Below are 17,824 nucleotides of genomic sequence, written 5' to 3'. Positions count from 1 at the left end.
ATTTGCAAAACTGTTGGAGTTGCTCAATCTACTACTCATTAACTCATGCGAGCTGCTGCAAGTTTCGTTTGCTGCCTCGATGCCATGATGTAATTTGGTAATACGACCCTTAAGGTCCGATCGAGAAAAAAAATGATGTAATTTGGTGAACTGCGCTGTTTATTCTCCATATGGAGGCATGGAGCATTCGGTTTGATCTTAAAAAAAAGGTGGACCATTAAATTGCGTTGTGCACTAACTTGTCTGTTTTATTTCCTTTACATGTGAAATTTCAGAAGGAAAAAAAATTGTTTTGTTCCACTGCAGTTCAGTTTACATAATGCGCCTGCTTATATCCTCAGTAATCTTGTGGTGACGGTCGAGCCAAAAGGGCCCGTAGTGGTTGGTCCAGTGGAATGTCTGATGGATTTCATCAAACACGTGTTGCCAAGAGCCTTTAGTTGAGGCACAGCTTGCTGTTGCAACCGCAAGGTCGAAGATTTGTAGCTTATTTGACAGAGCGCCTTCAGATTTGGTGCGTTCGGGGTCGTCTGTTGCCTCTTCTTTTTTTTTTTGTCACGGAAAGAGTCTCACTCAGAATCACACGAGTGTAAGGACTAGGACTAGGCAAAGGCGTGGAAGACGGGGCAGCAGGCACGGCACGGCATGGGAGAGGAATCGCCGCTGCTTGCCCTCCTTCGCCATGACGCTGCGTGCGCGTGTGGTCCGTGGCGTAGTGCATGCGACCGCGTGCACGACTGACGACTGCGCATCGCCATCGGACGGACAAGTTGTCGGCTCGCAGCGACAGGAGGCGGTGCGCAGCTGCCCACCACATGTTCGGCAAAATGCATCACAGGTAACAGGCTGTCCAAATTTCTTTCAACTGTTGAGTTTTCTTCTCTTGAAATTTTCCACCGAGTGCGTGGACCATACGCGGCACACTGCCTCCAGCGTCTAGCAGGCGACAGTGATGCAGCCTAGATGGGCGAGATTTTGATTTTTCCAGATAACTAAAGAAATTTTGGGCTTGGGACCTCTTCAAAGAAGACGAATTATTACACCAGTATTATTAGATATAGTAGCTAATGATACTCAAACACAACCAAAAGTCATCATGACAAAGAAAAAGTTTAAGAGGTTGGAAACACCAGCCTCTAAAAGTTTGATTTCTAGAGATGGATGGTGTCTCCTGCCACCTCTGAAGGAGGCAGCAATGTCAAGCGACAAGATTGACGATGAGCGCTCAATGTGAGCTGATGTCCTCATAGCTTCTCATGAACTAGTGCTTTAGTAGAATGATTAAGTAGTTCCTATGAAATATAAACTGATTTATATGTTCAAAGAGCATCAGAACCATGATATTTCCCCCAACATATTCATACATTATTCAAAAGGGAGTTCTGCATTAGAATCCGCATATGTAAGGTGACATCTCACCTTGTTGATTTAGAAAAATAGATAGACCAAGCCAACCATTGATATTGTATAAATTTATTTGGAAAAGGTCCAAATTACTCCTTTCGTACATAAAAGTTGTCTGGATAATCCCCATAAACTAAATTTGTGTTCAAATTACCCTCCAGATTTTCAACTAGTGTACCCCTTAATAAAAGTTGTCTTTTTTCCCATTATAAGTTGAGTTTTAGGGTGATAAAGAATGGCATAACTTCTGTCATAAGAATACACTATAAAATTTTCATCATTAATTTTCATATAATTTTAAATATTTAGGGTTAATTTTTTGTTTGAAAATAATGATAAAATTCATAGTGTATTTTCTAACATATATTATGGTGTTCACTATCAACGTACGAAATTTGAACTTAAAACTCAACTTATGCACGGAAAAACAAAAATAAAAAATCTTATTGAGGGATAGATTTTTCATCTAAAGGATCTGGAGGGGCAAATTGAATACAAAATAATTTAGGGGCTTATCCGGACAATTTTGCTATGACGGGAGTAATTTGGATCTTTTCTTTTTTTTGTCCTTTTAAAAAGTATGTATTTCCTTTGATAACCCAATCCATGTCACTGCTGGAGCTTGCTCTGTTTATCTTATTTTGACATGAAGATCCCTTATCCTGTGCATCTCTGCTGCTGCATCCCTCATGGAGATCCTCTCTGTTGGTGTCTGCTTGCTGCATGACAATGCAAGTTTTGTGATGGACAACATGACCTTGCTGATGTCTTCCAATGAATTCTGTGCATCCTGCAAATTACATGCATATGATTCTTCCATGGAGAGTATCACTGGATCAACAATCTTCAGTAGCATTTCTGGAAATGATTTCTCAGCATGCTTTTGCAAGGTTAATCCATTTCCGAACATGTCATGAGTAGGCTCCATGCCTGTAAACAACTCCAGGATGATAATACCAAAGCTGTATACATCCCCACATTGTGAAACTTGACCACCTTCCCCATATTCTACAATGCATAGGCAAATAATAGTTATTTGTAACACAAAATTTCAAATTTGAATATGGAATGTAATATTTAAATTTAGTTACCTGGAGCAACGTATCCAATTGTTCCTCTTATTCCTATAGTGCTCATTGAGTTAATGAGCTGCTCACTTTCTGAGACAAAAATAATCTTTGCAAGGCCAAAGTCCCCAACGTGAGCAACAAAATCCTGATCAAGAAGGATATTGCTTGGCTTTAAGTCACAGTGAACTATTGGTGGCTCACAATTGTGCAAATAATCTAGTGCGTCCGCAACATCAGTGGCAATATTTAATCTTTGTTCCAATGTCAAACCCTGCCTTTGCTGCGATGCATGCACATCTAGATGTAACAGACCATGTAGACTTCCATTAGCCATGAACTCGAAAACAAGTGCTTTGAAGTCATTGTGGTTCGAATCAGAACTTGAGCAGCTAGTTATGACACTGATCAAATTACGATGACGAATCTTACTAAGTGCCTCACACTCAGCTATGAAACTTTTGGAAGAGCCAGACTGTTGAAGATCAAAAACCTTCACTGCAACTGTAGTCATCTTATTTTTTAGTAGCAAGCTGCACTTATACACAGATCCATACCTTCCTGTACCAAGCAAATTGTTTGTATCAAAGCCACTTGTTCCTTGAACCAATTCAGCATAAGAAACTCTAGGATATCTATCATCTGTCAATTGAAATCCTGACAAGTTTTGTGACTGAGGTCTTGCTTTCTTTCTTAATGATTTCAAAACAAACACCAGACTAAAACACAAAATGGTTCCAGCAATTGGTACTATCACTTTAAAAATGAGACCATGTTTCCTTTTACTGTGCTGCATGGGATTTTGAGTGCATGGAGGTAACTGCAATTGTGAGATACCACCACAGAGCCCCAAATTCCCTTCTAATTTTAAACCGGTTATATTACTGAACATGCCATGTGTTGGAACGGCACCACTCAGAAGGTTGAAAGACAGGTCTAACTTGTACAGGGATGTCATATTTTCAAAGCTTTCTGGTATATCCCCAGACAAGTTGTTGTGTCCAAGATACAGCTCTTCCACTCCACTAATCAGTCCTATTTCTTGAGGAATCCCACCTGAGAGTGCATTATTTGTTAGATTTAGCAGTCTCAAGCCTCGCATTTGGCTGAAAGATTCAGGGATGCCATGGTTGAAGGAGTTACTGTCCAACCGAAGGCCAATCAAACTCTGGCAATTGCTGAGTGCATCAGGTAGTGGCCCGGATAAGTTATTTCCTGAGATGTATAAGTATGCAAGATTCGTCAGGCTGCCGACTTCAGCTGGAAGATGACCAACAAGATAATTTCCTGACAAATCTAGAAGGTCTGAGAGGGATGACAGGCTAAATACCTCTATAGGCAATGAACCATTCAACTTATTGTTGTTAAAGGTTGCTACAGTTATCTCCTGGAGACTTCCTAGGCTTGTCGGAAGAGTTCCTTCAATCTTGTTGTGATCAGTGTAAAGATTTAGTAATTTTGTCAGGTTTCCAAGGGAGGATGGGATGGACCCCGTCAACAGGTTGTTGTCGACCCCCAAATATTCAAGTGAATTTAACCTTCCAATGCTCTCAGGCAGGGCACCAGTAAGTCGGTTATTGGAGAGTGATAGCACATTTAGCCCCACAAGATTGCTGATGTGAAACGGTATGTTTCCTGAAATCTCATTGTAGGAAATAGCTAGGTCTTGGAGTTCTGATGATAGGTTGGCAACAGAACTTGGAAGCATGCCACCAAACATGTTGTAATGTATTCTCAATTTTTGGAGGCGTGTGCAGTTTGTCAGCAACGTCATGAACTTCCAGTCCAGTGGAGTAGTTGCCACGAGGAGATTTTTGGCAAGAATGAGCACTCTTGGGCAAACCATTCCAATCTCTGGAGGGACATTTCCGGTGATAGCATTATTCCCGATGTCTAGATCCTCTATCCCTGTAGCATTGGCAAGGGAGGCTGGGAGGCCTCCTGTAAAGTGGTTATTGGCAAGCAAGAGGTACTGGAGTTTAGGAAGCCGATTCCCCAAGTCAGAAGGCAGCATGCCGTGCAGCAACCAATTTGTTGCCAAAGTAATGTGGCTTAGTAAGGAAAGGTTGAAGAGCGTTGGAGGGATAGTGCCCGAGAGGTTGTTTTCGGCCAGTGCCAAGAACTCAAGATTGCTGAGTCTTCCAAGGTCCTCAGGGATTGAACCCTCAAGTTGGTTGAAGGCAAGATAGAGCTCTTGCAGTGCTGAGAGGTTGGCAAGTGATGGTGGGATCATACCACTAAAATTGTTCTTCACAAGAAATATGGACCTGAGACTTGGCAAGCCACCTAACCAATCAGGGATTTCTCCAGTAAACCTGTTTGAGTCAAGGTTGACTTTTTCAAGACTAGTGCAGTTCTTCAAGTTGGCAGTTACTTCACCATGAAATAAGTTTTTGGACAAGTCAAGATACTGTAACCGAGATAGACGACCAAATGATGAAGGTATTTCTCCTTGCAGATTGTTCCCACTGAGGTTTAGAGTTTCCAAGAATGTGAGGTTCCCAATGGAAGGGGAGATTGTCCCAGCAAGGCCCTCCATAGAGAGGTTAAGGCCTATGACCCTGCACTTATGCTTGATGCTGCAACGGATTCCTTGCCAGCTGCAAAAGTCAGTTGTTGTGTTCCATGAGGCTAGGGCATCCTGCTGGTTGGTAAAGCTTGCCTTCAGTTCCAGCAAGGTATCCCCATCAGTGTTATTGTTGAATGTTGTCGCTAGTGCCTGAGCGGATAAACCCGGTGCTTGTTGGAGCACAAACAGCAATACCATTAACAGAACAACTGGAAACATTGACAATGACACTGGCAAACATAGGAAAACTTGGGTTTCAAATTTCAAGTAAATTGCATATGATGCAAATGGAAAGAGTGATATCCAGTTATCTTTATATCTACAAACTTCACTCTTTGAATTGAATGCATTTTAATAAGGCATTGAGGGCTGGTGAACCAAATTCTTATGAACAAGTTCATATTTTTGTAGGTTTCATTCATAGATTAAACAATATAAAAAGTAAAAGACATGTATGCGCATAGTTGGTGAGCCACTCGTTCTAATACACTAAGATTTTTTTTTTACGGTCAACGGGGGGGGAGACGTTCCCCACCTGTTTAAAATTATTTTAGCCCAGAATCGGCTCGCACGATTGTGTTGTTACAGATGCAGAGCAACGTTTGTTGCTAGAGTAAAGCTAACTAGAGCTAGTGAGAGCTAACGAAGAAGCAGAAGAGACAAGTCGGAGGAAGACAGGAAACAGAAGATGACAGCCATCTCCTTGCTTTTGTATAAGCCCCGGAATTAGCTAAGCCCTGCACTGGCCATAAGTAGAATGGAGCACCATTGGTCGGAGACGATTCTTTTCTTCATTGGAAATCTGTGCCTCCACAGAATGGAAGCGGAGATGCATTCCTGGAGCACATGATGTACCGTTTGAGCTTGGTTCCTGAAGATTTTCGCATTCCTTGCCTTCCAGATGTTCCAGCAAACCAAGGCCAGGAAGGAAGGTAGCTCTGAAATCTGGTTCGAAGGATGACCTTGGAATGAGTGAAGCTCGCCCATGTCCACTGAGACTATGGACTGTAGGTTCAAGCTCGCCCAAACGTCCCGGCCGAGAGCACAACCATGGATGATATGTTCAGGCGTTTCGTCAGCAGCACTGCAGACCTCACAAGTTGCGGAATCAACAATGCCTTTTCTTTGTAACACCGAACGACACTGAATTCTCCGTTGTGTCAGTAGCCACAAAAACAGTCGCACTCTCGGCGGAGCCAGGTTCTGCCAAACGAAGGTTGCCCGCGGACTGTCTCCCTGGCCTCTAGCTTTGATCATCTTGTAAAGTGCACCGCTATCAAGGCTGTTATCAGGCCTGATGAAAGGCGAGATCCTCTTGTCATTGGTTTCAGATAAGCCCGTTTCTTCAATGACCTGAAGCACCAGTTGCCGCTCATTTTCCGCTGCTGTTGAGAGACGGGGAACCAAAGCAGACTGTAGGCCCGAAGATTTGATCTCCCAAAGTGTGGCATGTTTGGATGAGCAATGTGACAAAAGTGCAGGGAACCTATCAGCCAGAGCTTCGTCACTGTCGTTCCAGACATCGTACCAGAACGAGGTGCATTTTCCATCGCCGACTTGGACAGTGGTGATCGCCTGGTAGAGAGGGATGATGGATCGCAAGGTCTGCCAGTGATCCCCATGCAGTTCACCGGTCAGAGTTGAAATTGAAGCCCGACGCTGCACCCATTCAGCCCATGCGGAAGATTGATATCTTTTTGTCTACACTCTTCCTTGTCTTGCTACATCATATGTTGCAAGGCATATAATATCCATGTGTTCTGAGCATTTTTTTCCTGAGGAACGCTCTACCAAATTAAGAATATGCATCGAGTCCCTTTTTGTAAAAACAACTTGCAGATCGAAGTGGATACAAAGTGTTGATGATTTATTAACTTTTTCACTAGATTAAATCCACTAGGTACCAAATTGAATGGTGTTTTGCTGGAATCACAAAGTATGATTGGAATATCTTCACGACATTGGTGTGCACAAGATTGCATGTGAAATTTGAATGCTTAAAATTCATGGTAGGAATCACATACTTGATTTCTTGAACAAAGGCATCTCGCTTCACCTCCTCCCCGGTCGACTGATCCAATATTCTTGTGACACTGCACAATCTGAGTACAAGAAGATATAGAGGGCTCTAGCAGGTCAAGGACGTTATGGTGATTATTTCAACATGCTGTCTATTCTGTAGACTTTTGAGCAGGGAAAAAAGAAGGCCAAGCTTTATGCACTATTTCCTCCAAATCTTGTTTGCAATCACACGTAGCAGCCTCAACCGGCTAAAGCTTTTTGGTTCACAACACAACCAGCCAGAAGCCCAGAACCATAGCTTTTTGACTCATCAACCAGAAACAACAAAAAATCTCTTGTACCCACTAACCCCGCAACCATAAAAATCATATTATGTACTTAACATTTTAGTGAGTAATTAGTGGGAATCTAAGTATCTATTTTCTCAGAGACTTGACGGACCAGAGTGAGGCACGCCAAGCATGCTTGAAACAAAAGGAAAACTTACATGAGCTGGAACTTTCATGGGGTCCTCTACATGACAGGGAGAATCCTGAACATGAGGTGGTTGTACTTGATGGTTTGGAACCTTCATTAGGGATTAAACGGTTAGAAATAAACACATATGCAGGTGGACGATTTGCTTCATGGATGCAGAAGCAAGCCAGTGAATTAGTTCAGGGCCATGGTAAGTTCCCTTTTTTTGACCAAGATGAGCCTAGATGATTTTCCAAATTTGAAGCGCCTAGATGGGTTTGTGCAATTGCCCTGTTTGGAGGAGCTTGATCTGGTGGACATGCCTGCTGTTGAGAGCATAAGTGGAGGCCCATTTCCTTCGCTTGTGAAATTTAAAATATATAGACTACATAGTCTGGGAGAGATGTGGATTGTAACGGATAGGACCCTATCTGGCAAGGGGGGAGAAGGTTGCAGTAATCACAATCATCATCAACCAGGACAGCTTCAAATTGGTAGTCACCTTGCAGATTTGGATATAAATGATTGTCCTAAATTGTGGGTTAAGCCACACTTCCCGATTTCACTCCGGCACTTGCAGTTGCACAAATGCAATAACAACCTACTGCTATCTCCATGGCAAGGCCAAGGGTCCTCTTGGTCCTCCAATTCTCCACCCTCTTTTAGCCACCTGAAGGTGCTTCGGCTATGGAATATGAAAGCATCGTTACCTTTATTGCGACCACTGTCACCTGGGTTAAGATTGGAGCTGCTCCAGCACATGTCAGCACTTGAGTCCTTGGTAATTTACCTCTGCAGTTACCTAACTGAGCTGCCCGAGTACCTAGGGAATCTATGTTCCCTACAACGGATGCGGATAGTAAGCTGCAATCTCTTAAGCAACCTATTTCCTGATATTGGTTGCTGGTGTTCAAATCACATGTGCAGTTTGCTATCGATGGGCGTGTGGAGAATTTGGAGGCAATATTTCCTGAGAATTTCGTGAAGCCTGCATGCCCATTATGTACATTTCAGTCAGGTAGTTCTCATTTTCTCATTTCCTCCTCTCTCTCCTTTTTTTTTTTTGCAAAAAACAAAAGCATCCATGAACCACCTGAGAAATGTACAACTTATGTCGGATGCATGTGCGAGTAGGCTAAATTGAACTCTGTTTTCAGGCAGATTGGAACCACTTGTTTTGATTCATTTTGGTGTGGAGGTGTGCTGAAAAATGGCTCAAGACCATTCTGCTTGCATGAAGTACATGGGTTCGTCATCTGATCATATTGCACGGTGTCTCACAAGCTTCTGAGTTTCAGCACCAAGGCCGTTTGAAGGTACAAGCACATAGATAATCCTGTCTCCTGATATATTGTGAGTTCGTGTGACCATTTTTTTGCTGTAAAATTTATAGTGGAGAACACTCCACATGATCCAGTGTTGTGCGATCAGAGGTAAGTACTGGCCTCGGTTGTGTATGCTGACGCTGGAGTCTGGAGTACAGTAGAGCATACAACTGTATCGTCCCCAGTGGCCACTTACGTCTGATGTCATTTTCATCATCACAAAGGAAACAGCTCAAGGCCTTGTTTAGTTTCCACCAAAAACTAAAAACTTTCTAAATATAGATGAAAATAAAAACTAATTACATACTGTAAATCGTGAAACGATCTTTTAAGCTAGTTACTCCATGATGGAATAATGTTTGTCAAATAAAAATGAAAATGCTACGGTAGCGAAATTTAAAAAGTTTTTCCAACTAAACAAGGCCTCAGCTGCAACAGACCCACCACTCACCCGTCTGTCTTCTCCGAGATTTCCATTCACGCGTCATTTCCAGCTCAGCCTCGTCGTCCTGTCCATCGCCGGCCTCGTAGCCACGGCCACGGCCACGGCCACCAGCCTGCACCCTTGTCGTCACGGCAGCGCTTGCCTTCCCCGATGCATTTCGTCACCACTGCCACCAATCCCATGGCCGGCCATCAATCCGTCATCCACCCAATTGGTGGAGCGGCCCACCGCACACAGCCTACTCTACGGCGAGGCACACCGCGAGACCGTCGGCGCCAGGCGGCCCCCCTCGGTCGCCGCGCAGCTCTTGTCTTGTGTCCCTTGTCTGCGCCGCGCGCTAGCACCCTTTGCCCCCAAGGACGCGTTCAAGCCGTTGTTAGGCGTCACCTTGTATTGTACACGCCCAGCCGCATGACGCTCGCCTCCATCCGCGCAGCGCAGGTGTTCTTCGCGCTGGTGACGACAGACGGATGGCCTGTCACTGCGCAGGTGGCCGGGTGCCCATGAGGCGTGGCGTTCAGGTGGGTGTTCAGGGTGCCTGTTCATTCAGGTGGGCGTCGCCTACAAACTGTTTGACGAAATGCATCAGCCAGAAGCTACTTCAGGGAGCCATGTCATCAAGCCACGTCAACATGAGAAAGCCCAGGTGGAGCAGTGACATACCTAAATGGTACAGCTTAAAAGTTTGTCGACTCAAAAACACACAAATCAGTAGACTGATTTTTTTTTTCAGGGAACCTAAAACCAAGTTTGAAGCATGGCCAAATTTGTCCTTTCTGGATAGTTGAGTGGTGAAGATTTCAGTATTTCAGAGTTCCGGCAGAAGCAAAGAAACAGATAGACCAGAGAAGCAGAGAGGCACACTGGCACAAGCAATGAAGTAATGAGGTCCAGGACTCCAGGTATTCCTCATGTGTAGGCAGACTATAGGCCAAAGAAACAGGTCCTGAGTGCCTTGTGGCCCTTGGAGTTAGTGGCTTCAATAATTTGACCTGACAAGACTAGACATTGTGGAGAAGGTGACGTACGTCATTTTGCTCCATTCCACCCGGGTGGCTTGACTAAACATTGTGGAGAAGGTGATGTACGTCATTTTGCTCCATTCCACCCGGGTGGCTTGACTAATCAGTCACTAACGGCCACGGCCGATGCGTCCTTTCATTTTTGGGCAAGTTTATCAACCCAGACCAGACGTTGCAAAAGAGGAAAGGAGGGCTACGCCACGCTTGGAGCTCCAGGTACGTAGCTAGCAGATTCCAGAGCTCCAATATTAATTCTTGATGAATAATCTAACATCCTGTTTGTTCAATTTTGTTTCTTGCTCTGGTGTGCATACTCTACATATATAGCAAAGGACACTAGGAAGGCCTCAATTTTTAGATGGATGAGTAAAAGAAGTGTATCTGAGCTCCCCAGAAAGCTCTGGTTTGCGTAAGTTGTATCATATTTGAGCTCTGATTTCCTTCAGTTTGTTGTACCTTCCACTGACCAACTTCTTCCTTGGCATTGGGGAAAAAAACGATCTGCTCTAAGCCTCTCGTTTTCAAATGTGCGCAGGCATTCATCTCTACTTTTTTGACAAGAACTCAAGGCTCCAAATGTCTTTTCTATAAATAAAGTAGCTGCAACTCAGGCTGAAGGGTTACAGCTACTATTTTTCTCAGGTCAGATATCCATACCTTCAAGTTTAACCACATCCTTGGTCACTTCTATCAGATCCTTGTTGACTAGCCATACTGATGGCAACAGAAATAGATAACCACACACTAAAGCACTAGTACCATATATATGGTCAAATTAGTTAACTAGTTGTGACCTGTGAAACCCTACTATTCTGGAATACTTCTTTTTGCAAACTATTTTGCTTTCAGAAACACCTGACTATATCAAAATTCAATTTACAGGGTAAACATGGTTGGTATGGAAGCCGCTGCACTGTCTGCTGCAATAACTGGAATATTGAAGGTTGTGGGAAACAAGTTAGCTCCACTCATCATCAAAGAGTACAGCTCTATAGTGGGTGTGAAAAAGGACCTCCAGGAGCTCCAAGATCTGGTTGAGGAGATTAACTGTTGCCTGGGAACTGCAAGAGATAGAGCTACAGGGGATGCTCCATGGCTCAAAAAATTGAAACAAGTGGCTTACGATGTTGATGATGTTGTGGATGAGTTCCAGCTAAAGGCTGAGAAACATGACACTGATGGTGATGGTGGATCTGTGTTCAGATACGTGCATATAAAAACAGAATCATTTTTATTGCAATGCAAGGCAGCCAAAAACATCAAGCAAATAAAGAAGAGATTTGCTGAGATTGTGAAGCAAAGAACCGACCTGACTGCAATATTTGGCCATGATCCTGTTAGCCATATAAACAAGACAACTGTGAATGCGCAAACATTGCCTGTTGGGGATGAGGCAACAATACTTGGAAGAGACCAAGAGATGCATCAAATAATATCTAATCTGGTAGAGAATAATGACAAAAACGAAATCAAGATTGTTTCCATAGTAGGACTTGGTGGCTCTGGGAAAACTACCCTAGCTAAACTGATTTTCAATGATGGTGAAACTATAGAGAAACAGTTTGAAGTAAGACTATGGGTTCATGTGTCACAAGAATTTGATTTTGAAAAGCTCATCAAGAAACTGTTTGAGGCTTTTGCTGATAAAGATCCTGGACAGCCTTCCTTGCCATATATGAGTAAAAGAATCCAAGAGGGGTTGACTCGTAAGAAGTTTCTAATTGTAATGGATGACATTTGGACAGAGTCCCAAAATCAGTGGGACAAAATAATGGACCATCTAAAAGCTGGTGCACCTGGAAGTGGGATTTTAATCACTACTCGTAGTAAACATGTTGCAAAAGCAGTGCGGTCCACATACCAGTTTTGTTTGCCACGCCTATCTTCAGATGACAGTTGGCAGCTTTTCCAACAAAGCTTTAGGATGCCTGTGAAATGTTTGGAGCCTGGCTTTATAGAGGTCGGAAAAGAGATTGTAGAAACATGTTGTGGGTTGCCACTAGCAATTAAAGTTCTTGCAGGTTCTCTTGGTGACAAGGAACTAATAGGAGAGTGGCAGGCTATGAGAGACAATTTATTAGATATTGAGGGTGAAGAATCAGTATCTGCATCCTTGAAGTTGAGCTATTTCCATTTGCCATCCAATCTGAAGCCATGCTTCACAATGTGTTCATTGTTCCCTAAAGGTCATCTGATCAATAAACAACAATTGATTGATCAATGGATTGCTCATGATATGGTTAGTTTGATTCCTGGTGTTGATGATTTGGAGCATATTGGGTGCAGGTACTTTAATTCACTTGTACAAGTGTATTTTCTACAAGACGTGGAGGAACATGATGGTAAGGTGACATGCAAGATGCATGATGTGATTCATGATCTTGCCCGATCCATCTTGTCTGAGGAGTTTTCAACTACTTTGCCAGAGGATGCAACTAATTCCTCAAAAGGCTACAGATACTTTTGTTTAACTGAATCACCAAAAAGAATTTTGCCCAAACAGGTTTTTGATAGTGCACGTGCTATTAATGTTGATAGTGTCAATGATATAATATTTGGCAAGGCATTGAAGAATGCAAAACACTTGCGCAGTGTCACTGTAAGATCTGCCTGTACAACAAGAGCATTTAGCACCATACTACAGATAGAAAATCTAAGTTATCTTCACATTTCAAGTCTGAAATGTGAAAAGCTTCCTGATGCTATTTCACGTATTTGGAGGTTGGAAGCTCTTCATATAACACATAGTGGTTTTCTTGAGTTACCTCAATCGATATGTAAGCTCCAAAAGTTGAGGACACTAAACTTGTCATGGTGTATAGAACTAAAGACTTTACCAGATTCTATTGGTGATTGTCACATGATTTCAAGCATAGACCTAAGTTTCTGTTATGAGCTTACATCATTGCCAATGTCTATCAATGGAAATGAAAACCTAAGGGTCTTGAGACTATGTAATACCAGAATTGAGAGGCTAACATCAAGTATTACTACACTAGGAAATCTTGAGTATTTGGATCTTTCATGTTCCTCTCTGATAGAGTTACCTGAAGGCATCGAGAACTTGAGGAAGCTTAAAGTTATGAACCTAGAAGGATGCGTAAAACTGGGAAGCATGCCAAAAGGGATTCACCAACTTGTTCACCTACAAAAGTTGGGCTTATTTGCATTAGGAGAGGGTGAAAAGTGTGCACAGCTCTCCGAGCTTGCAAATGTAGGTAAGTTAGGTGGGGATCTGACTGTCACCGGTATTGAACAAGTGACAGAACCTAGTGATGCTCACATGGCATGCTTGAAACAGAAGACAAACCTACAGCAGCTCTCACTAGTTTGGAGGAGTGGGTGCATGGATGTTGGAAATGAGGTTGCTGTATTGAATAGCTTGGAACCACCATCAGAGATTAAAGAACTAAAGATCAAACAGTACCCGGGTAGACAGTACCCAGAGTGGATGCAGAAGCAAGATGGGCTTTCTCGATTTCCATTTTTGACAAGGATGACACTGAGTAATTTCCCAAAGTTGAAACATTTAAAGGGTCTTGTGGAGTTGCCTTGTTTGAAGGACCTTGAGTTGATAAAAATGCTTGCTCTCGAGAGCATAAGTGGAGGCCCATTTCCTTCACTGGTGTATTTCAATATGATTGGATTGCCCCGGTTGAAAGAGGTTTGGATGGTAACACAGCAGATCTCGACCACGGAGGAGAGAGGAGGCAGTAACAACCAAACCTATAACTTAGGACAAGTGCAAATCGGTATCTGTCTCTCAAAGTTATCCATAGACATGTGTGCTGCATTGGTGGTGAAGCCGCACCTGCCATTGTCGCTGGAGGAATTGCAGTTGAGCCATACTAATGAGCAGCTAGTGCAATTGCCTGGCCAGCAGGACCAACGGTTCATAAGTGACACAGGTTTTACCCCCTCTGTTTTTAGTTTTAGCTGTCTGAAAAAGCTTAGACTTTGTGACGTGAAAGTACCAACATCACCTGTATTGAAGAAGAAAGAAACAGCATCATCATCGCCTAGATCTGTATCTCTATATAGCTGGGAGCTGATTCAACACATGCCAGCACTTGAGGACTTGTCAATTGAGTGCTGGGCTGGCCTAATTGAGCTTCCGGAGAGCATTCAGGGCCTCACATCCCTTCGATCCTTGAATATTCAGGAATGCTCTTGTCTCTGCACGCTGCCTGAGTGGTTAGGTGCGATCCGTTCTTTGGAATGCATGGTCATCCAAAACTGCAATAGCCTGAGCAGCCTTCCTACATCATTCCAGCAGCTCACCACCCTCCAACGCCTGGTTTTAGTTGGCTGCACTTCTCTTGAGGTCCCAGAATGGCTAGGGGAGCTCCGATCTCTAAAGTATCTGTGGGCTCATTGTTGCTGGGGCACCATTCCAAAATCATTAGGACAGCTCAACTCACTCAAGCTGCTAAGAATAGAAGGATGTGACGAGCAGCATCAGTCATGTGGTCGCCTCAAAGTATGTCCATGTGATGCACATCATCAATTGCCAGAATTCATGTTGGAGCTCCACTCTCTACGAGAATTATACATTGGTAAACTGCGAGGTATGACTTTCCTTCCCCAATCAATAGGTTGCCTGACCTCCCTTGAGTCACTTACACTAGAGAATCTCCATGCACTTCGGCAATTGCCTGACTTCCTAGGAGGGCTATGTTCTTTACGCAAGCTCTTCCTTAAGCATTTGCATGGCCTGATTTCCCTTCCCCAATCTATGTGCCGCCTCACTTCCCTTGAGGAGCTCTATTGTTGTAACTGCCGAAGCATGAAATTTTTGCCAGAGGGGATACGGGACCTCACGGCTCTACGATATTTGTGGATCAATTCCTGCCCTGGTCTGGGGAGGCGTTGCAAGGGAGAAGATTGGCATCTCATCTCTCACGTTGACCGCATATGCATTGATGGCCAGGATCCACGGCTAGAGAAAAGGAGGCTTCATTTCCCTTCATCTTCCAAGACCAAATTGTTAGATAAGTTATATGACCAGGATATAATTAGTAGATGCAAAGAAAAATAAACATTTCAATTTTTGTATCACAACTGACTTGTTCTGTCTATCATGTACGTGCCACACGAGGGGCTATTCCTCGTCTATGTAGCATGCAACCTCCAGGCAAGAGAACGTCAAGGCATTTCAACTAAACCTTCTGCAACTCTGAATTTTACATGGTAACCAGAGTGGCAAAACAGAACTAGAGAAACCTACAATGGCCAACTCCTCCAATGCCATGAATCCTCTCTTCAGCATCTATCTCTGAGAAGCAGTCAAAGAGCAACCACCCAGTGTGGAAGGCGCAAATCCTTGTTTTCATCGCATCCAATGGGCCATCTCATTAGCACATGTGCAGTGCCCCCTGCTGAAATTGACAGCAAGTTAGGACACAATTTCTGAAGTCCCGATCCCGGCTTATAAAGAATAGTAGCATGTGTTGAGTTTAGATTCTGGACATGGGTGGGAGATGCTGTATCACATGATGACACTTTTTTTTTGACGCTGACATGATGACACTAGTCATTGGAGATTTGTGACTCTGATGAGCGTACTGAGCTGTCAGAGATCTTGGGGGGCCTCACATCCCTCTGGTCTCCGAAGTTGCATGGTTGCTCTGCTATTCGCAGATTGCCTGAGTCGCTAGGGGAACTCTTCAAGGGAGGCAGTGCCTGGTTTGAGCCCTCTATCTGGTCTCGACGTCTACTTCAGCTTGGCTCCCTTGAAAGGTTAACCATCCATCACTGCCTGGGAATCAAATCTGTACCAGAGGATATAAAGGGCGTCACCGCTCTGAAGGAATTGCATATCTGTAGGTGCCCTGATTAAACATATAGATAGACATGCTTTGATGCCACTCAAGGAAAAAGGAATGCTGAGCACTATGTCATGTCTCTAAAACAAGAGTATTATAGTTCAAATCTGCAAGCATCATAAGAAGTTACAGTTGGCTTGCTTTAGCAGTTGCACTGCTGCTGATGGAGATGTAAAAGAAAACATGACGAAGCTTTTGTACTGATTCATTTGTTGAATATTTTGAGTGACGATGTAGTTCTGACTTTTAAGTTCTTGCATATTATTCATTGAAGGTCCAATGCAGTTGGGTGTCCTTGATCTGTCAGTGAAGATGAAGACCTGCATTGGCGAAAAAGGGGGATGGAGATCTTGAGGCTATATATGATGTAAACAAATTAGTTTTGATTTTTTCAGCTCTGTTAATCCCCACCTGTGGAGACAATTATATGAAGTTGATTTATCAAGTGCTGGAGTGAGCAACCCAAAACTCCAAAAGGCAAATAGATGCATCGTCGAGCTTTGCCTTCCCATGGATCTCCTCTCTGCCCAGATCTCCATCCTGCGACGCGCAACTCCAACATGGCCCCTACTACGAACCCCAATTTATCGGGGTACCAAAATCCACCCACCTCCCTCCGCGTGCGCGCACTGCTCCAACACGGCGTTCCCTCCCCTGCCTCCAGCAGTTCCCTCCCCTACCTCCGGCGGCCCTTGACCTCACCTCCTCTCCTTGGCGGACTGCTCTTGGAGGTGGAGACGGAGGCGGTCATGGCACACTCCTCTCGGCTAGATTCCCTCACGGCCATAGCCACGCCTCTCTCCATCGTGCCGACGCACCCTCTTCTCCAGTGGCCTTGATCCCGGCCCGAAGCTCCTTCCCGCTCCCTAGATGGATCTCCTCTCTGCTCGGATCTTCATCCCGCGACGCCTCCCGCCCGTACACACTCCCACCCACCGTGCGGTCGTGCGGGCCACGACATCTCCCCCCAAGGCGTCGACTACTTCTCTAGGTCGTCGTGTTGAGATAGCTCAGTTCCTAGAGAGAAGTGTCCTATTATAGGACTCTAAACAATAGGCTTTGTTATTATAGGATTTCAATCGTCGACTTCGCTAAAATGAGCTAAAATGACACTTGAAACGTTGATATTTTGTTATATGAAAACATCCCACCGCATACAAAAAGTCCTTGTGGTTCCTTCTGGTGGAAAGATGTTTTGAAATTATTTCCAAAATTTAGAGAATTGCCTTATGCAAGCCTGGAAAAGGAAACTCCACCTGTCTTTGGTTCGACCATTGGTCAGGACAGCTGCTAGAAAGTGTATTTCCACAACTCTTCTCCTTTTGTAGAAAAAAAACATTGGTCACTCAAGCATTTCATGGAAAAGGATTCGGAAATCACCCTCTCTCAAGAGAAGCTGCTGATCAACTTTATGATCTAGATGTACTCTTAACTGAAAAGTTGGCAAACCCTGAAACCCTGATTCCTGGGAATATAACAGGGGGAATATCTACTTGCCCAAAAAAAGCTTATGACCACCTTCAGGGGCAAATTGATGCTTCCCCAATCTTTAAATGGATTTTGAAAGGAGGCAACCTTGGAAAGCACAAATTCTTTGCCTGGTTACTGGTTAGAGACAGATTATGCACAAGAAGTCTCCTCAAGAGGAAAAGAATGCCCTTAGATAGCTATGCTTGTGCTCTATGCACC

The 17,824-nt window shown here is 43.8% G+C and overlaps 1 protein-coding gene across 5 annotated transcripts; it reads left to right on the top strand.

Annotated features, from left to right (window-relative positions):
• Positions 256-16,408, top strand: LOC110435562 (disease resistance protein RGA2-like). Of its 5 annotated transcripts, none has more exons than XM_021461213.1 (8): positions 256-838; positions 8,446-8,536; positions 8,676-8,834; positions 9,725-9,958; positions 10,022-10,526; positions 10,638-10,719; positions 10,846-10,952; positions 11,193-16,408. In XM_021461213.1, the coding sequence occupies exon 8, from the start codon at positions 11,200-11,202 to the stop codon at positions 15,346-15,348; it is 4,149 nt and encodes a 1,382-aa protein (XP_021316888.1). In that variant the 5' UTR covers positions 256-838; positions 8,446-8,536; positions 8,676-8,834; positions 9,725-9,958; positions 10,022-10,526; positions 10,638-10,719; positions 10,846-10,952; positions 11,193-11,199; the 3' UTR covers positions 15,349-16,408. The 5 variants fall into 5 exon arrangements, with proteins under 5 accessions (XP_021316888.1, XP_021316889.1, XP_021316886.1 ...); XM_021461214.1 differs by having other exon boundaries at positions 8,676-9,958; positions 11,193-14,878; positions 15,113-16,408; XM_021461211.1 differs by having other exon boundaries at positions 8,676-9,934.

The sequence above is a fragment of the Sorghum bicolor genome, chromosome 5, assembly GCF_000003195.3.
Source record: "Sorghum bicolor cultivar BTx623 chromosome 5, Sorghum_bicolor_NCBIv3, whole genome shotgun sequence".
In the NCBI taxonomy this organism is placed as follows: Eukaryota; Viridiplantae; Streptophyta; class Magnoliopsida; order Poales; family Poaceae; genus Sorghum; species Sorghum bicolor.
This window is presented reverse-complemented; position numbering and strand designations above follow the sequence as displayed.